General features: G+C 42.8%; 1 protein-coding gene across 4 annotated transcripts in view; it reads right to left on the bottom strand.

Annotated features, from left to right (window-relative positions):
- LRRC20 (leucine rich repeat containing 20) overlaps positions 1-17967 on the bottom strand; it is a 254866-nt gene that overhangs the window by 42663 nt on the left and 194236 nt on the right. Inside the window, exon 5 of one of the 4 annotated variants that reach the window (XM_089780132.1) lies at positions 1366-2527. The exons of the other annotated variants lie outside the window; for them this stretch is intronic. Within the exon in view, the coding sequence (XP_089636258.1) occupies positions 2505-2527 (23 nt within the window). The 3' untranslated portion in view covers positions 1366-2504. Of the gene's footprint in view, positions 1-1365; positions 2528-17967 lie in introns of those variants that run through there. 4 annotated transcript variants of the gene reach the window in all.

Below are 17967 nucleotides of genomic sequence, written 5' to 3'. Positions count from 1 at the left end.
CGAATAAAACTGTTTCAAGGATTTTATTCCATTTAATGTTTTCATTCAGCAGAATCCAATCAAACACGTACACTAGTTTGTCATGCTTAGTCCAATTTTCTAGATATTCAAGAGTATTTTTATAAAAGTTCATCACCTCCCTCGTAAATTCTTTCTTCATTCCCAGATTGCTCTCTCGTAATTTGTTTAAATTAGTAATTGCAACCAATGGAAGGAAGTTGGACTCAAGACATGATTGAAGTTGCTCCTTTAATTGTTTAATATGGAATCCCATTTCTGTAGAAGTTATATGCTCTTTTTCAATACTTTTTATAACTGACTAGAACAAAGTTGCTTGATTGTGAACAAAATACAGAGTTACTTCAACAGATTCATTCTTAAAAAAGTTTTTCAAGATCAGTGGACATTTTTCCAAACTTAGAAAATATGATTTTAAAGGCTCGAACAATTGCAGCATTCGTTCAATGGCTGGCATTAAATCTAACCATCTTGTTTCCGAATATCCCAACAGTTTTTTATATTCAACTGAGGCTTCTCCGCAAGAAGTCTTTATTGATGTAACTCCTACAGTGAATCGTTCAAAATGTAAATAAATTTGAGGTATCACAACTTCCACATAGATGGACATTAAGCTTGATGCTGTATTGATGGCATTAGATACAATATGGGCATTGCAACCGATTCCAATAATAGTTTTCCCAAGTAAATGAATCATTTTCTTATGAACATTTTTATCGCCTTTGCGATTTACACTGCCAAAATTAGTATTTGTGTCAATGTCAACTAAAAAATCAGATTGACATTAAATTAAAATGGCTCAAAATAAACAATAACATTTTATAAATACCCTCTAAGTGTACTTTTGCTGTATATTAAGCCTTTTAACAGGGGTTCAATTGCAGTATAATGATACTTTAAAAAACAGCGGGATATATTTTTTTGGCAAAGTAGGACAAGAAGGACAATTTTTTCAAAGGAGGACAAAAGAAGGACATAATTATTGGGGAGGGCAAGCCCCTCAAAAGGAGGAGTGTCCTCCTCAAAGGAGGACGTCTGGTCACCTTAATCCTGTACATCTGATCAGGGAAAGTTGGCAACCCTAGACACAGCTGGAGGTAGTATTGGAACCTCCGGGACCAGCAGCCTGGACCCCAGGGACAGCGGGCTGCAGAGGGCACTCCATTTTGGGAGGATGGATATAAGGGAGTGAGAGGAAAGTACATAACTTGTGTGACTTACTCCTCTGCCCTTACCCTGCACCAGCTGGGATTGAGAGGAATGCAGTAAGCTGTGTACTTTCCCCTCACTCCCTGAGAGTCAGGGGTTCAGGAAGAAGAGCAATCAGCTTCCTGGTATGCACAGTTGCAGCTCCTCACCCTCCTGAAATGGTGCCCTTGCTGGGGACGGCGGGTGGCAGGATGTGGGGTCAGGGCTGGAGGAGCTTGCAGTGGGTCAGCAGTGGAGCCAGCCCCTGGGCATGGGGAATCCAAGTGTAAAACCTGAGCACCCCCCCCCCCCATACCTTTACTGCCTGCACCTATAAACAAGCAGCTGAACAATCACTGTGACATTCAGCCACTGGAATCAGTGGCTACTGACCTTTCACAGTCCTCCATCTTGGGCCTATTTAAAGATTAGCTGATAGTCAATGAACAGTATTTTAAAGATGGATGAGGGTGATTGATGGACAAAGAACTGGAAAACACGTGGAAATGGAAACTGGTTAGTGCATGGATTTGATTATAGGAACATGGGCTATTTCTGAAATTGTGAAGTTTGGAACTAAAACGAAACAACCAACCTTAAAGCTACATTGAGCTCACTTTCCTTATTTTGGGAGAGGTAAAATAAAAATAAATAAATACATAAAAATTTTCAGGCAGCAAGGTCTGTGCTGCTGGAACTGTTGATAATGAACAACGCATGTCTGGTCATAGGGTCAGAGCTGCTTGTCTTTTGGGCAGAAAGCTGCCAAATAACTGTTCTCAGGCTAAGCAACTCACTTCCTTCAGTTGAGAAGATGGATTCTAATTAGCCTCCATACAGATGTTTGTGTCCCTGTTTGTATAGGCAGATGTATTGGAAGGAGTTGTTTTACACAGAAATCTAGTAAAGCCCTGAGGGAAAGAAGGATGCTAACCACAACAATCAAACTGGAGAAATCCTGAACCTCACAGTTTCATAGACAGACTTCCCCAAAGAAAGCAATAATCCAGAGTTCATACCTTCAATATTAATTTGTTTGACATGGTGTATATTCACATTTAAGTTAATATAGTTGTTAGAGAGCGATGTAGTTTAACTGTCAGTTTTACCACAAGTTATTACCATTGTAATCTGGTGTAATCTACCACTAGATTCTGTTATTTATAAAGTCTAGTGCTTGGCATGACATTTTTAAAAAATCCAGTTGCAACTCTGTCTGCATGGTCCTACAACATTATGTGCTGTTTACGGAGAGAGAAATCCAATTAGCAAATCTTATTCTCAGAGTTCTGCTGACATCACAGCCATGTTGGTTTGTGATCTGTAAACATTGGGAAGAAATATATGTCAGCTAGAAAAGGGCATGGTCTTAGGAAAAGCTGGATATATTGCAATACTGACAACTCCAGGGACTCAAATGTCAGTACCCCCAAAATAATGAGGTTATCTTAAATAAACAACAAAATATTACAATAATAAATGTGGAGTTCTTTTTATTTGTCTTTTGGTTTTGGACCCTTTGGGGGAATTTTGAAGCTTTTCTTCAATTATAAATGCTAGAAACATAAGTTGTTTTTTAATAAAATCCAAGATTTTCATGTAATCACAGACTCTGGACCTTGGAGCTTTAACAAACAACAACATTTTGTAAGGCTTGCAATAAAAGTCATGAAAGTTGGCTACATGAACATGGAGTACAATTCTGCATCTCCTCACTAGAAAAACATGTATGTTAAGCAAAAAGCTTTTGTTGTTCTCTTTTGTTCTTAGCTAAATTACATTTTATTGTACAGGCAATCCTAAACTTCATTTTCTGGCTTTACAAATCCAAAACACACACAGCTTTACTGGGTTATATGTAGCAAAAATTAACTGCTAAAAGGCACTCCTTGGAGATGTTTAGCATTTAGACAATCATTTTCCAGAGAAGAGAGACCCTTCTATCAGCCCCCTTCCCCATATCCACCTTTCTTTATTCTTGTGTTTCCTTTGGAGGTTCCCCCTGAACATTAATTTTCAGTCTTCACCTCATGAAGTGAACTCAGCTTTTCATCCTTAATATTATGATTTCATTTTAAAGATGTCATGTCTGTATTACTGTGTTTTCTACTGAAAATTGATGAAGAATCCTGTTTTAATCCTGCCTCTATAAAATTCAATTATTAATAATTAAAATTATTTTGTTTTGGCTTGGAAAAGGATTAACATTATGAAATTACCATCTATTATGCACTACTATCTCCCTCAATCACCAACAGACATCTCATATGGAAATTAAAATAATTAGACTATTTCAAAAGGGAAGTTACTTGACAAATTCTGATTAGTCACACAAATTCAGGACTTAATTAGCAGCACTAGCTTTTCAATGTTTTTGTCAGTTAAACAAAAAGAAATAATACTTTTTCATAATTAAACCAAATAGTAATTTTCTCAGATCAGAACATGGCTACAATTGCTTAGAAAACCAAATACTTCAGCTCTAAGTGGGTGGGATGGATTTTAAGCACTGTACAGAAAACAGACAATGAGTCATTTCAGACACATAGGTTCTCTGTCCACAGAGGAGTGGGGATCTAATCTGAAACATTATTATGTAAAAATAGGGCCACTTTTCTCTGCAGATCTGACCCCACGTTTATTTTAGAGTTACGAGCTTCCTCTGTGTTTTATTGGCTCTTACTCCAGTTAGCCCTGAAGAGTCAGAGCCACATTCTATTCCTTCTTGCACATCATCAACAGAATTGTTTATTAAATGCCATTTAATAACTCCTCTTCACCTCTTTGCAAGTAATTCCATATCTGTGTAATTCCCAGGCAAAAACAATTTTAAAACGGAACTGAGAATTGAAAATGGGTTGGTACTTTGAGGATGGTACACTTCAGCATGATAAGGATGTTTTATTTATCCCCAAATCAAGCATTACAAAGGCAAGAAATTCAAACCTGATAGGGTAAGAAATGCAAAGTTAAAAGTACCTAACATCTGTATCAATGCCCTATAGTGAAATCTATAATGAAACTATGCAACAGTCATATGATAAATCACTGGCATTACCACTGATTGGTGAAATGATAAAGAGACAGCAAGGCCACCAAGATGATGAGGGTCCTGGGTGGGAAGGGAGCCTGCCATTAAAGGCTGGAGTTGTTGGAATCTAGCTGAAGTACTTGCTATTGCACATAGGGAGACCACCCGGAATGTTGTGTGTTTGCAGCCAGAGATAAAGAGACCACTGGGCAGATGGAGAATTGGCCATCATGCACTTTTTTAGAACCCAACACCACAGGGGCTTGCAACTGCGTTTGAAACAGTTTCCAAACACAATTACATCCAAGCAGAGATATAAGAAGGATTTGGGTTCCCACAGAGCACAATTTCAAACCATGTGCCAAGAGCTGTTGAGAATTCTTGCAGCTGGGGCAGGGGTATCTGTAGCAGGATTCCTGCAAGCAGTTATGGAGGTGCTAATTACAACAAACTATTTGAGGAGGTAGCTATGCTAGAAGCATGCTAGTTAGCCCTGAGCTGTGAAATAGCTGACAGGAACAGTTTGGGCCTAGATGTTGCTAACATGTTTTTGTCCCCCAATGGAAGCAGCAATTGGATTCTCTAGGCTTGTTTTTTGCCACCCCTTTGTTGCCCTGGGTTTGTCTTCGCTTAACATCCTTCCTTCTGTCTCTTCCTCACCCACAGAATCAGAGAAGCTAGAGATAAAAAGATCCATTAGTTCTTCTGGTCCCTCTTACTTCAGCAAGTGCAGAATTGTTCCTGACAGTCTATTCCTTAGTACTGGCACTGTCTTTAGATGGTACAAGTTAAAATTTCCTTGGCCTCCATTGGGAAATCGTGCTACAATATCAGAGCCTGGCATATCACTCAAGGGAAGCAGTCAAAAAAGAGTCCCATTAGCTCCTCAAAATTGTCCTTCATTTCATCCATCATTTCACATATCAGACTAAATTATTCCTCCTGTGGAGGCAGGAAAAAGGGAATAAGGGAATTTGTGTGCAGCCATCTTTGTCTTGTTAGCCAGAGAGCAAGAGTCAAGCTAAGTCTGTGGCCTGACAATGAGAGAGCTGTAATAAGATGATGCCTTCGCTTCTCGCCTCCATAGGGAGATAAGGATAGAATGCTGACTCTGGCAGGGACCTTCAGATAAGGAGCATCTGGGTGGAACTAAAATAACTGTTAGCCATTGGTGTTTGTAATGGGAAGGAGACTAATTGTTTATTGTTATTATATGTAATGGACAGTATATAAACTGCTTCATAATTGCTTGTATTCGAAGATCTGCCTCGGGGGATTCCTCCCCCCACATCCGAATCAGTTTTTCCCTTGCTGTAGCTCCTAATAAAACTGCCTGTGACTACTTGTTGCTTAAAAACGCAGAGTGAAGGCTTGTTTTCTTCCACACTCCCTCTCCTCCGTATTTACTTACTAGGTGTCTGCAATCAATCATTCATTAGCTGAGGAGAACTATAGCTCTTTACAAAATGCAGGACAATGTAGCACTTTAAAGACTAACAAGATGGTTTATTAGATGATGAGCTTTCGTGGGCCAGACCCACTTCCTCAGATCAAAAAATTTTTTTTTGATCTGAGGAAATGGGTCTGGCCCACGAAAGCTCATCATCTAAGAAGCCATCTTGTTAGTCTTTAAAGTGCTACATTGTCCTGCATTTTGCTTCAGCTACCCCAGACTAACACGGCTACATTTCTATCACTATAGCTCTTTAGTTCTTTTAATCTTTTCTCAAAAAACTGATCCCTTCAGCTCCCTGCTTATTCCCAATGCTTTGCAATGGAGCAAGCAATTACCCCAGGGAGGGGAAAAAGACAGGCTATTTCACCCCAGCCTCCTCCCCCAGCATTTCCAACTAGAGCTCCACAAGGGTGATGTGCTGATTCAATTCCTCCTCCAGCCAGCCTGATCTTGCCTTGCCCATATTTGGAGCTGTGCTGATGAGCTCCGAGCCCCACACCTCCATGCAGGAAAGCAAACAGCCCACTTAAGCAGGTGATATCCATGTGAATCTGAGCCAGTCTGTTCTCTCACAACCTCTCCTTTCCATCCCCTTCCCACGTCTGTGTCTTTTGTTCTGATACCTGCTGACAACAGTGCTGCAATCAGAAGTCTTTAATGCCAACATTCCTCTGCCATGGTGTGATGGAGTGTACCAGCCCTGCACTGGGGAAGCAAGGCTTAACCATGCTCACCTGGCTGAAGAAGTCCTGTGCCCACAGCACTGCTGGGCATACTTGGACTGCAGCACAGATATAAAGGCCTGGAGAGAGGCTCAGTCTGGGCTGGCTGATGAGGAGGAAGGTATTGCCAGAGCTGACCTGCTAGTAGGACTAGGCTGGGAGACAAGCTAGTGAGGCACCAGAAATGCTACTGTGGATCTAGTGGAAGGCCCCTGGAAGGAGTCTAGGGGGGACTGGTAGGAAGTAGTCCAGGGTGGGAGGTTGCATCCTGAGGAGCTCAGTGTGTTGTGGTGGGATTCCCTGCTGAGTGAGCAGTGGACTGTGCTGTTGCTAATAGCTGCCTGGGCTGGGACCTGGTGGAGTAGGAAGGGCCTGGGTCCCCCTACCCTACTCCTCAAGCTCTAGCCTGTGAGGTCTGCTGCTATGGACTCTGGTTGCTAGGCTGCCCTGCAGCCCCTGAGAAGGGTTGTGGGTTAGAACTGCAGTTGTTACAGTATGTGTGGGGGGCTGGGGTGTGATTTCAAGAAACCCAGGGACTTGACAGCTCCCCCTGGGGAGCGATGAGCGAGCCACTGTGTGCTAAGTGGATAAAAGGGGAATGAGTGATTTGAGGCCCTGAATATTTACCTTTTGGATGGCTCCAGAGCTGGCCTTAGGGGCAGGTAATCAGAGCTATTGTCCAGGTACCAATAGGAATGCCAAGGTAGATGATGTGTTTCATCCTGGGCAACAAAACACCTCAGGATAGCCCTTGCCAGCTCTCTGTGCAAAGCAAGTCTACATCTCCGTATGGTGCCACGATGTGTATCCGTTATCTTAGACAGAAGTCTGACGCCACATGGCCTATTACTGAGTGGCAACTGCGAAGAGCTCACTTAATTCTGATGGGAGAACACTATTTAAAATTATGTATTTGTGATGCTATACCCCCATGTTTTATGGAAACGTGTTTTGAATATGCATAATTCAAATCTGCATTATGCAAAATGTGGAATGTACAAGCTTTCTAACTAGAGGTTAATCCATTGAATTTGTATATTCTATTTGTATGCATACATCATTCTTCTATGTGAAGATAGAAAGATAAAGTGTAAACTTGCTTGTTAATCTAGATTGTCTTGTGAAAGCCATTAGTGGCACTTTTGGACCTTAATGGCTTGGTGCTCAAGACAAAGGTCTGTAAGTGGTTTTGTTTCTCCTATGTACCCAAAGTGTGGCTGGTCTTACAAAGACCTGTGACCATGCTGCCTAGTACTGGAATCCAACCTGAATTTTGTATTTCTTCAATGGAATGTTGGGGAAGATGGAACAAAGATTTCCTGCCCTATGGAAATTCTATTTGAGGGAGAGGCTAAAAACAATTAGGCTACGTCTACATTGGCAAGATTTTGCACAAAAGCAGTTGCTTTTGCGCAAAATCTTGCCACTTGTCTACACTGGCTGCGAGTACTTGTACCAAGAACGCTGATGTTCTAATATATAAAATCAGTGCTTTTTGTGCAAATACTCTGACGCTCCTGCTCAGGGATAAGCCCTCTTGCGCAACTGTTCTTGCGCAAGAGGCCAGTGTAGACAGACAACATCAATTTCTTGCACAAGAAAGCCCGATGTTTAAAATGGCCATCGGAGCTTTCTTGCACAAGAGAGCGTCTACACTGGCAAGGATGCTCTTGCGCAAAAGCAAATCTTTTGCGCAAAGGCACATGCCAGTGTAGACGCTCTCTTACTCAAATACTCTTAACGCAAAAACTCTTGCGTTAAAGAGTATTTGCGCAAAATCTTGCCAATATAGACGTAGCCCTAGGGTCTTCAGCTGGTTTTGGAAACTGCCTTCCCACCTTAAGAGGTTACACAAGGTGTGTGTGTGCTATGTAACAAGATGGGTGGAAGAGCATTGCAAGGCCCAGGTCAGAGAAAGATCAGCTCTGGCTTGTGAAGAATTGTACCTGAAATAAGAACTAGGGTGAGAAATATGATTCATAACTACTCTTAGTGCATTAGACTTAGCTGGTGTGTTTTATTTTTGCTTAGTAATTCACTTTGGTTGGTCTGATTTCACTTATAATCACCTAAATCCTACTTTTTACTCTGCTATATATTTGAGAGTACTTGTGCATCTGTGTTCTTCTGTACAGAGTCGTTTGTTAAGGAACTCTGCCTAACTGGTAAGAGCTAGTGTAACCCCCACTAGACAGATTTGAACCTGGGCCCTCTGGAGCTGAGTCTAGGAACCTCTACCTTCTGAATTAAAAGCCAGCTGGCTCCCTGCCCATGCTGTAGAGGTCTCTTGGTCTTAACTGCTGCTGTGGTCTAGGTACCACTTGCATTGCTCAGTAACCACACTAGGGCTCTGTCTAGATTGCACCCCTTTTCTGTAAGAGGGATGCAAATTAGACACAGCGCAACTGCAAATGAAGCGGGGATATAAATCTTCCCTGCTTCATTTGCATAAACATGGCTGCTGCTTTTTTCCAGCTCGGGGCTTTGCCGGCGCAAAGCGCCAGTGTAGACGGCGATCTTTCGGAAAATAAAGCCTTTTCCGAAAGATCCCTCATCCTTTAAAATCAGGAATAAGGGATCTTTCGGAAAAGGCTTTATTTTCCGAAATATCGCCGTCTACACTGGCGCTTTTTGCCGGCAAAGCCCCGAGCAGGAAAAAAGCGGCAGCCATGTTTATGCAAATGAAGTGGGGAAGATTTATATCCCTGCTTCATTTGCAATTGTGCTGTGTCTAATTTGCATCCCTCTTACAGAAAAGGGGTGCAATCTAGACACAGCCTAGGTGTGTGGGTTACACTAGGGCCCCCAAATTTGTTATGCAACTCCCTCTTAACTTGAAGCAAGGTCAGGGTTTGGTTGTACTAGGACAACTAGACGTGCCTGGAATTTGACTGTTTCTCCTAAAATGGAAAGGGAGGGGTCTGGTGGGAGGGACAGTAATACTCCTGAATGACTACAGGGGGCACCAATGGACAGATGTGGACCAGGACAATTATAACCTCATTGGACTGGCAGGAATGGAGAAAGGGACAGCTGTCTAATTCAGAGTTTCTCACCCAGGTGGGGGAGATCAACACCTCCCCTTGGCTGTAACCATTGTGCTGCAGCGGCCATAGACAGGTGCTTCTCACCTGGCCCCAAGCTGCAGTGAGAGGGCTGGGGTTGTCCTCTCTCAGGCTATGTCTACACTGGCAGGTTCTTGCACAAGAATCCGCAGAGCGTCCACACTGCCCACCTGCTCTTGCGCAAGAAGATTTACAGTACGGCATGATAAGAGAGGGCTTCTGGTGCAAGAGCTCAGCAGGGGTTTCTTGCGCAAGAAAGCCCTATGGCTAAAATAGCCATCAGAGCTTTCTTGCGCAAGAGAACATCCACACTGCCATGGATGCTCTTGCGCAAAAGCACAGCTCACACATGGCAGTGTGGACGACTTCCTGCGCAAGACTTCTTGCACAAGAAGCTGCCAGTGTAGACATAGACTCACTGAGGCAGGCTGCACACAGAGCCCCTCATCTCCAGCTCCACCACAGAACAATGACATAAATGGGGGAAAAAAAAAAAACCTGAGTTAAGAACTTGAACAACACTGTGTACCATGGGTGGCTGGTGAAAGCACAGCAAGGGAAGGCAATCCCCTAGCCCTACCCCCATGGGGAGACAGGACAGCCAGCTGTGCATGTGCTCCTCCTCCCAACCACGGGGACAGGAGGGGAGCAGTGAGGTGCGTGCTCTCCCTAGCCCCATAAGTATCAAATCAGTATCTTAGATGCCTATATACAAATGTGAGAAGTATGGGTAATAAGCAGGAAGAACTGGAATTGCTAACCAATAAATACAACTATGATATCATTGGTATTACAGAAACCTGGTGGGATGGGACGCATGATTGGAATGTTGGTATGGAAGGGTACAGCTTGCTCAGGAAGGACAGACAGGGGAAAAAAGGGAGGAGGGGTTGCCTTATATATTAAAAATGTACACACTTGGACTGAAGTGGAGATGAATGTAGGAGATAGCTGTGTAGAGAGTCTCTGGGTTAAGCTAAAAGGGGTAAAAAATGAGGGTGATGTCATGCTAGGAATCTACTACAGGCCACCTAGCCAGGTGGAAGAGGTGGATGAGGCCTTTTTTTAAACAATTAACAAAACTATCCAAAACCCAAGATTTGGTGGTGATGGGGGACTTCAACTATCCAGACATATGTTGGGAAACTAACACAGCGGGGCACAGGCTATCCAATAAGTTTCTGGACTGCATTGGAGACAACTTTCTGTTTCAGAAGGTTGAAAAAGCTACCAGAGGAGAAGCTGTTCTGGATTTGGTTTTAACAAATAGGGAGGAACTAGTTGAGAACTTGAAAGTGGAAGACAGTATGGGGGACAGTGATCATGAAATAATAGAGTTCATGATCTTAAGGAAAGGTAGAAGGGAGACCAGCACAATTGAGGTAATGGATTTCAGGAAGGCAGATTTTGATAAGCTCAGAGAACTTGTAGGTAAGGTCCCATGGGAAGCAAGACTGAAGGAAAAAACAACTGAGGAGAGTTGGAAGTATTTCAAAGGGATGTTGTTAAGGGCCCAAAAGCAAACAATTCCGCTGTGTAGGAAAGATAGAAAATATGGCAAAACACCAGCTTGGCTTAACAAGGAGATCTTGCATGATCTCAAAATAAAAAAGGAGTCATATAAAAAATGGAAACTAGGACAAATAACAAAGGATGAATATAGGCAAGCAACACGGGAATGCAGGGGCAAGATTAGAAAGGCAAAGGCACAAAATGAGATCAAACTAGCTACAGGCATAAAGGGAAACAAGAAGACCTTTTATAAATACATTAGAAGCAAGAGGAAGACCAAGGACAGGGTAGGCCCACTGCTTAGTGAGGAGGGAGAAGCAGTAACAGGAAACTTGGAAATGGCAGAGATGCTCAATGACTTCTTTGTTTCGGTCTTCACCGAGAAGTCTGGAGGTGTGCCTAACGTAGTGAATACAAGCAGAGAGAGGGTAAGTTTAGAAGATAGGATACACAAAGAACAAGTTTAAAAATCACTTAGGAAAGTTAGATGTCTGCAAGTCTCCAGGTCCTGATGAAATGCAACCCAGGATACTCAAGGAGGTATCTGAGCCTTTAGCTATGATTTTTGAAAAATCATGGCAGACGGGAGATTCCAGAAGACTGGAAAAGGGCAAATATTGTGCCCATCTATAAAAAGGGGAATAAGAACAACCCAGGAAACTACAGACAGGTCAGTTTAACGTCTGTCCCAGGGAAGATAATGGAGCAGGTAATTAAGGAAATCATATGCAAACACTTGGAAGGTAATAAAGTGATAGGGAATAGCCAGCATGGGTTTGTGAAGAACAAGTCATGCCAAACTAATCTGATAGCTTTCTTTGATAGGATAACGAGCCTTGTGGATAAGGGAGAAGCAGTGGATGTCATATACCTAGACTTTAGTAAGGCATTTGATACGGTCTCGCATGATATTCTTATTGATGAACTAGGCAAATATAACTTAGATAGGGCCACGATAAGGTGGGTGCATAATTGGCTGGATAACCGTAGTCAGAGAGTTGTTGTTAACGGTACTAAATCCTGCTGGAAAGGGATAACAAGTGGAGTTCCGCAAAGGTCTGTTTTGGGATCCGTACTGTTCAATATCTTCATCACTGACGTAGATATTGGGATAGAGAGTACACTTATTAAGTTTGCAGATGATACCAAACTGGGTGGGGTTGCAACTTCTTTGGAGGATAGGGACATAATTCAAAATGACCTTAGCAAGTTAGAGAAATGGTCAGAGGTAAACAGGATGAAGTTTAATAAAGAGAGATGCAAAGTGCTCCACTTAGAAAGGAACAATCAGTTCCATACATACAAGATGGGAAGCGACTGTCTAGGAAGGAGCATGGTGGAAAGGGATCTAGGGGTCATAGTGGACCACAAGTTGAATATGAGTCAACAGTGTGATGCTGTTGCAAAAAAAGCAAATATGATTCTAGGTTGTATCAACAGGTGTGTTGTAAGCAAAACTCATGAAGTCATTCTGCCGCTCTACTCAGCACTAGTTAGGCCTCAGCTGGAGTACTGTGTCCAGTTCTGGGCGCCACATTTCAAGAAAGATGTGGAGAAATTGGAAAGGGTACAGAGAAGAGCAACAAGAATGATTAAAGGTCTAGAGAACATGACCTATGAAGCCAGGCTTCATGAACTGGGCTTGTTTAGTTTGGAAAAAAGAAGATTAAGGGGGGACATGATAGCGGTTTTCAAATATCTAAAAGGGTGTCACAAGGAGGAAGGAGAAAATTTGTTCCTCTTGGTTTCTGAGCAAGGGAGGTTTAGATTGGACATTAGGAAAAAATTCCTAACTGTCAGGGTGGTCAAATATTGGAATAAATTGCCAAGGGAGGTGGTGGAATCTCCCTCTCTGGAGATATTTAAGAACAGGTTAGATAGACATCTGTCAGGGATGGTGTAGACGGAGCTTGGTCCTGCCTTGAGGGTGGGGGGCTGGACTCGATGACCTCTCAAGGTCCCTTCCAGTCCTCTGATTCTATGATAAGAGGGCACACTGCACTACATGACCTGGCACAGCCCATCCTCTCCAGCCCTGCAGCACTGGGGGAGGAAGGAGAGTGCTCTGCATGTTGCAGCCTTTCCAGCCCTGGGGAGGGAGAAGGGCAGAGGGTGCATGGCATGGCCCCAGCCTTGGAGGAGAGTGTTGCATAGTCTGGCCCAGCCCTGTAGAATGGGAGCTGGGGACAGTAACCCCCTGCCCCAGAATGCCTACTGCAGGCGTTCTGGGGGTGGTGTGTGGGCGGGGCCATGCCTGGTCATTTAGGAAGGCAGAGCCTTCCCCTGCCTTACATACAGATGTCTAGGCTGTATACCTCTTCTAGTAAGTAATATAATAGAAAGATTAACTCTAGTTCTTCTTACAGAAGTATGCTAGATTATTTTGTTTCCCATCCTTCACTAGTGAACAACTTTGTAGCCCAAAGTACTGAATGAAAATAAGAACACTTGTCTATCAAACCCAGTGTAATGATTATTACCTGAAGGTGGACAACAGCTGTGCATCACCTTCTTTCATTTGATAAAAGGGCAAACTTTATGAATTTTCTCTCTATAAAACTTTTATACAGAGTAAGAAGGATTTTTGTGGGATTTGAGTGCTTGGGGCAGCTATGCTCGTAGGGGCTGGCAAGTCCCTATAGCTGAGCCCTCCCAGAGCTGACTTATCAATGTTTTAAAGAGTGACTTGGCTAATAAATATGTTGAAACCAATAAATACACTTACAATATGGAACAAAACTGTTCACTTAAGCCCCCTATTGAGTAAAGAGGTTTGAACTAAGCTTATTACAGAGCACAAAAATTCTGCATTGGAAGAGGTCACCGCTGGTGTGCTTTTAAAGCCATTTGTAGCAAGATTCCTTGTCCCTGATTGTCCTCTGACCTGTCTCACATCAATGGGGCCTCCACTCACTTTAGTGGAACTACTCCCCAGGTTTCCTGGGATCAGCAAGAGGAGAATTAAGCCCCCTGCCTCAAACGTTTCTATTTAATGTGTCTGGGAATGTGAGTGCCTTGTGAACATCCCAGTCTTGTGTATTGACTGAGCTTGCAGGAGGAGTTGGAGATTAAAGATGGGCTTGGAAGCTCCCTATTGTGTTCAGTTGCTAGCAGGGGCAGTTTCAAACCCACGGGTTCAGGGAATTTGATCTTGCTGCCTCTAAATTCATCAAGGATGCTGAGAGCAAGGGCTACTTCCTGGGTAAGTACAATTCAGTCTGGTAGCATTTCCAGGTAATATAATGATTCCTGCACTAGGAATTGACATGGGATGTTGAGAGGAAAAAGCTGCTTCTGACTAAGCCTCTCTTCTGTAACAGTCTCTGCCTTCCTTAGCCATCAAGTACAAGCCAGTAAGACTAAGGTTGCTAAATAACTGAGGTGCTTTTATAATTGTTACCCTAACTCTATAACACAATCTCCTTCTCTTCTCTCAGACCACCTTGCTCTAGTGCTTCCTCTAGGGAAGGTAGCAGCAGCTAGTAGGAGGTAGCTTTTTTAAAAAAGCTAACTTCTGTTGCAATCTGGTGCAGACCAGAAACAAGATAATTAGTACCCTTGTGGATCCCAGGGATAAATCCACTGGACCCTGAGAACCAAGCAGGGTTGTTTACTTCACATGCATCATTAACAAAGGTTCATGCAGGGGAACTGCTGCCCACCTGTGCATCTTTATTGCCTTCTAATTATACCTTTAATGACACCTGTCTAACTCCACTGCTGTCAGTGGGTGCACCTGGGTGTAACTGACTAACCCTGGAATTGGAATTTAGCAAACAATCTTACAGAACTAATTCAGTTAAAAGATATGAGCTGAATTCTATTTTTGACTGCACAACAATTAACAGGCATATCTAATAGTATACACTTATTTGGGTTATTAGACTCAGCCTTTGTGCATGGGTGATTTACTATTTGCCTACTTCGAGGACTCAAAGTGAAATCATGGGCTGGGAGGGGAGGGAGTTACCTTAAACATCAATTTAATCAAAGCTGGGACCACAAAATGACATAACTGTAATCATATGGTTCTCATGTGGCATCATTAGTTTCCTTATGTATTTCTATGAGTTGTAATGGATGTATTCATTTTAAACATATCCTTAACTCTGAATTTATAATGGCTACCATGGAAATAATTAAAACATCTGTAACACTTGTTGCCCTTAAGCTATGTTAAGGGCGAACATATCAGTAACTTTTGTTTGGTAAAAAGTCAGTATTATTGTCTTGTATAAAAGTTGTATTGGTAGGAATACTTAATCAGTGTTACTCCACTGGATATGTATTTCCAGATAAAATACCTGTATTAACATATTAAAGATTTGTATTGATGTAATTCAATGAAAGTTGGTAAATATATTCAGTAAATAGAATTTCCTCTTACCTGTGACATTATGGATGCTGATATGGAAGGAAAACTTAATCTTTTGGTCAAACAGAAGATTTGTCATGTTGACACCTACAGCAAGTGTGGTTTTTTTCTTTTTCTTTTGCAGGAAACAAGCAAACTATGAACAGCCTTTTACCCCTCTTTCAAAATGAATAGCCCCATGTTGAGGATTAGGATCTATAGCTATATTACTCACCACTTTATTTTTTCAGAATATTGGAGTCTGTATTAGTCTGCTAAATTAACTTCTCTATTACAGCAGGTGTTTAATGCAAGCTCACTGCATTAAACATTACCTGTGTTATTCTGGACTACTATTTAAAATGAAGACTGTTCAGTTAGGGTACGTCTACACTGCTACACTATTTCAAAATAACTAGTGCTATTCTGAAATAAATGAGTCTTGTTTTTTTCCCTGGAAGAAGATATGCAAATCATGCTTGCATTTGCATATCTTCTGATTCTTTTTGTGGAAGAGGTTTTGCCACTATTTGGCCCTGTGTAGACAGGGCCAAATGTCAGGGGAAAAAAAACCTTTCACAAGACCCCTTATTCCTTGTAAACTGAGGTTTATGGGCCAAATAGCAGCAAAACCTCTTCCGCAAAAAGAATCGGAAGAAGATATGCAAATGTGAGTGCAATTTACATATCTTCGGGGGGGGGGAAGGGGAACAGCAGTGTAGCTGTAGCCTCAGAGAAACTGCTGTTGAGCTAATGCCCTGAGGTAAGGGTGAGGACACTGCTTCCAGGAAGGGAAGCCTTGAGGGGTGGGGGGACTAAACTAAAGAAGGATACTACAAAATGGACCTCCGGTAGATGTGTACCCTGGAAAAGGCTTTGTTTGATTGCATAGGGGTGTGTGTCACTCAGCTGGAGGGCTGAGTTGCCAAAGAGACTTCTAACTGGAAAGAGTGCATGCATGCACATTCAGCCAGATGGGTGTCCAGGGGAGGTGAGTACCACCCTGTTACAAGGACATGAAACAGATCCATTCCTTTTTACCATCTATGTCTTTCATATCTGTGCATCTTTTTGAAAACCCATGAAACTGCATTTGTTGTATTAGGGCAAGAAAATATTTACTTGCTAATGGAAAAACAGGTACTTCTCTCAGGAATGACACCCACAGAGTTATTAGACCTCTCAAGTAGCAGGGATGTTGTTTCTTAACTGATTCAGTGTATTAAGTAACATGTCAGTTTGCCAGCCATGGTACTGCAGGGAGCCAATTTTGCCCTATGGGCAAACAAAAGAAGAGCATGGCTTACTCAGGAAATAATATATTATCTATACTTTTTTTTATGCTGTTCAGCTGATTCTCTGAACTCAAGAAACAAGCAGAGAAATATATATTCCTGTTTTTGGTTCTTGTTTATATGAACAGTATGGATGCTGTGCAGAAACAGAAATTGCATCCCTAATAGGACCTATAGCAAAATACTATGAGTTGTTGCAGCATAGGGCTCATTTAGGGTTGCCAGATGGTCTCCCAAAAAATATCGAACAGACAGGCTAAAAATTTGTCGAGCAAAAAAAAAAAACCACCCACACTGAACCTACATCCTGTGCAGCTACTACCATAAGCCACTAGGCTGGGAACAAAGGGGGAAGCAGTAGAGCCTGCTCTGCAAAGCAGCTGCCTGCTACCCAAAGCAGAGAGAGGCAGACCCTGGGGCAACACAATGGTGGGGTGGGAAGGGGGGGCAACCATGAGTAGGAAGGTGACTCCCCCCTAGCCAGGTCTTTGGGTGTCCCAGTGGGAAGAAGCAGAAATTCCACCCCAATTAGTTTTGGCTGAGAGCCCATGGAAGGCGCCTATACGCAACTACAAGGCACCTGCAGGCTTCTTTCCTGGTCTATGATGTCACAATGCACTTGACCAGCACTCAGGAGCAGGGGCAGGGCTTCTCCTCCTCCTCCTCAAGGTGCCACTTCTCCTCAGATGCAATCAGCTGAGGGCTCCCTACACCGATTGCACCCTGCCTCCCAACCACTCCCCCAACCCCTGCCAGGCTTTTGCATGCTATCATAGGCTCCCACTGCCCTTCTTCCCAGCCATTCCCTTTGCCCCCACCAGGCTTCCATCCAGTGCCCAGCTGGAAAAACAGAAAATACCGGACATTACACATGTCCAGTATTTTCTGAATTTTTTACTGGACAGAGGGTGCAAAAACTGGACTGTCCGGTAGAAAACCAGACACCTGGCAACCCTAGTCTCATTAAATAAATAGAGAGACAGTTCAAGAGCAATCACATAGAAAGGCAGGAAGGTCAGGTTTTTTTTTAAAGCTTCATTAGTGCCAGGAGAACTAGACTAGTTGTCAAGGCTGTTCCCCACGCTGGCACTCAAAGTACAGAAGGTAGGGGCCTGCAAGAGACCTTACCAACAAGCAGAGGGACCCTTTCTTGAACCCGGGAAGAAGCTTCTTCCAGAGAGATACCCCAAGCTCTTCTAAACGCAAGAGAGCTTGAATAAAAAGAGAAAAAAAAACCCTGCAATCTCTGATAGCTCGCTCCCTGTCTCAGGCATGCATCACAGACTACCTTCCAGGACACAAGAATCAAATTATCACCTTAAAAAG

Source organism: Pelodiscus sinensis, chromosome 8, assembly GCF_052426305.1.
Source record: "Pelodiscus sinensis isolate ZL-2025 chromosome 8, ASM5242630v1, whole genome shotgun sequence".
Classification (NCBI taxonomy): domain Eukaryota; kingdom Metazoa; phylum Chordata; order Testudines; family Trionychidae; genus Pelodiscus; species Pelodiscus sinensis.
The sequence above is the reverse complement of the archived record's forward strand: the minus strand, read 5'-3'. Positions and strand labels throughout refer to the sequence as shown.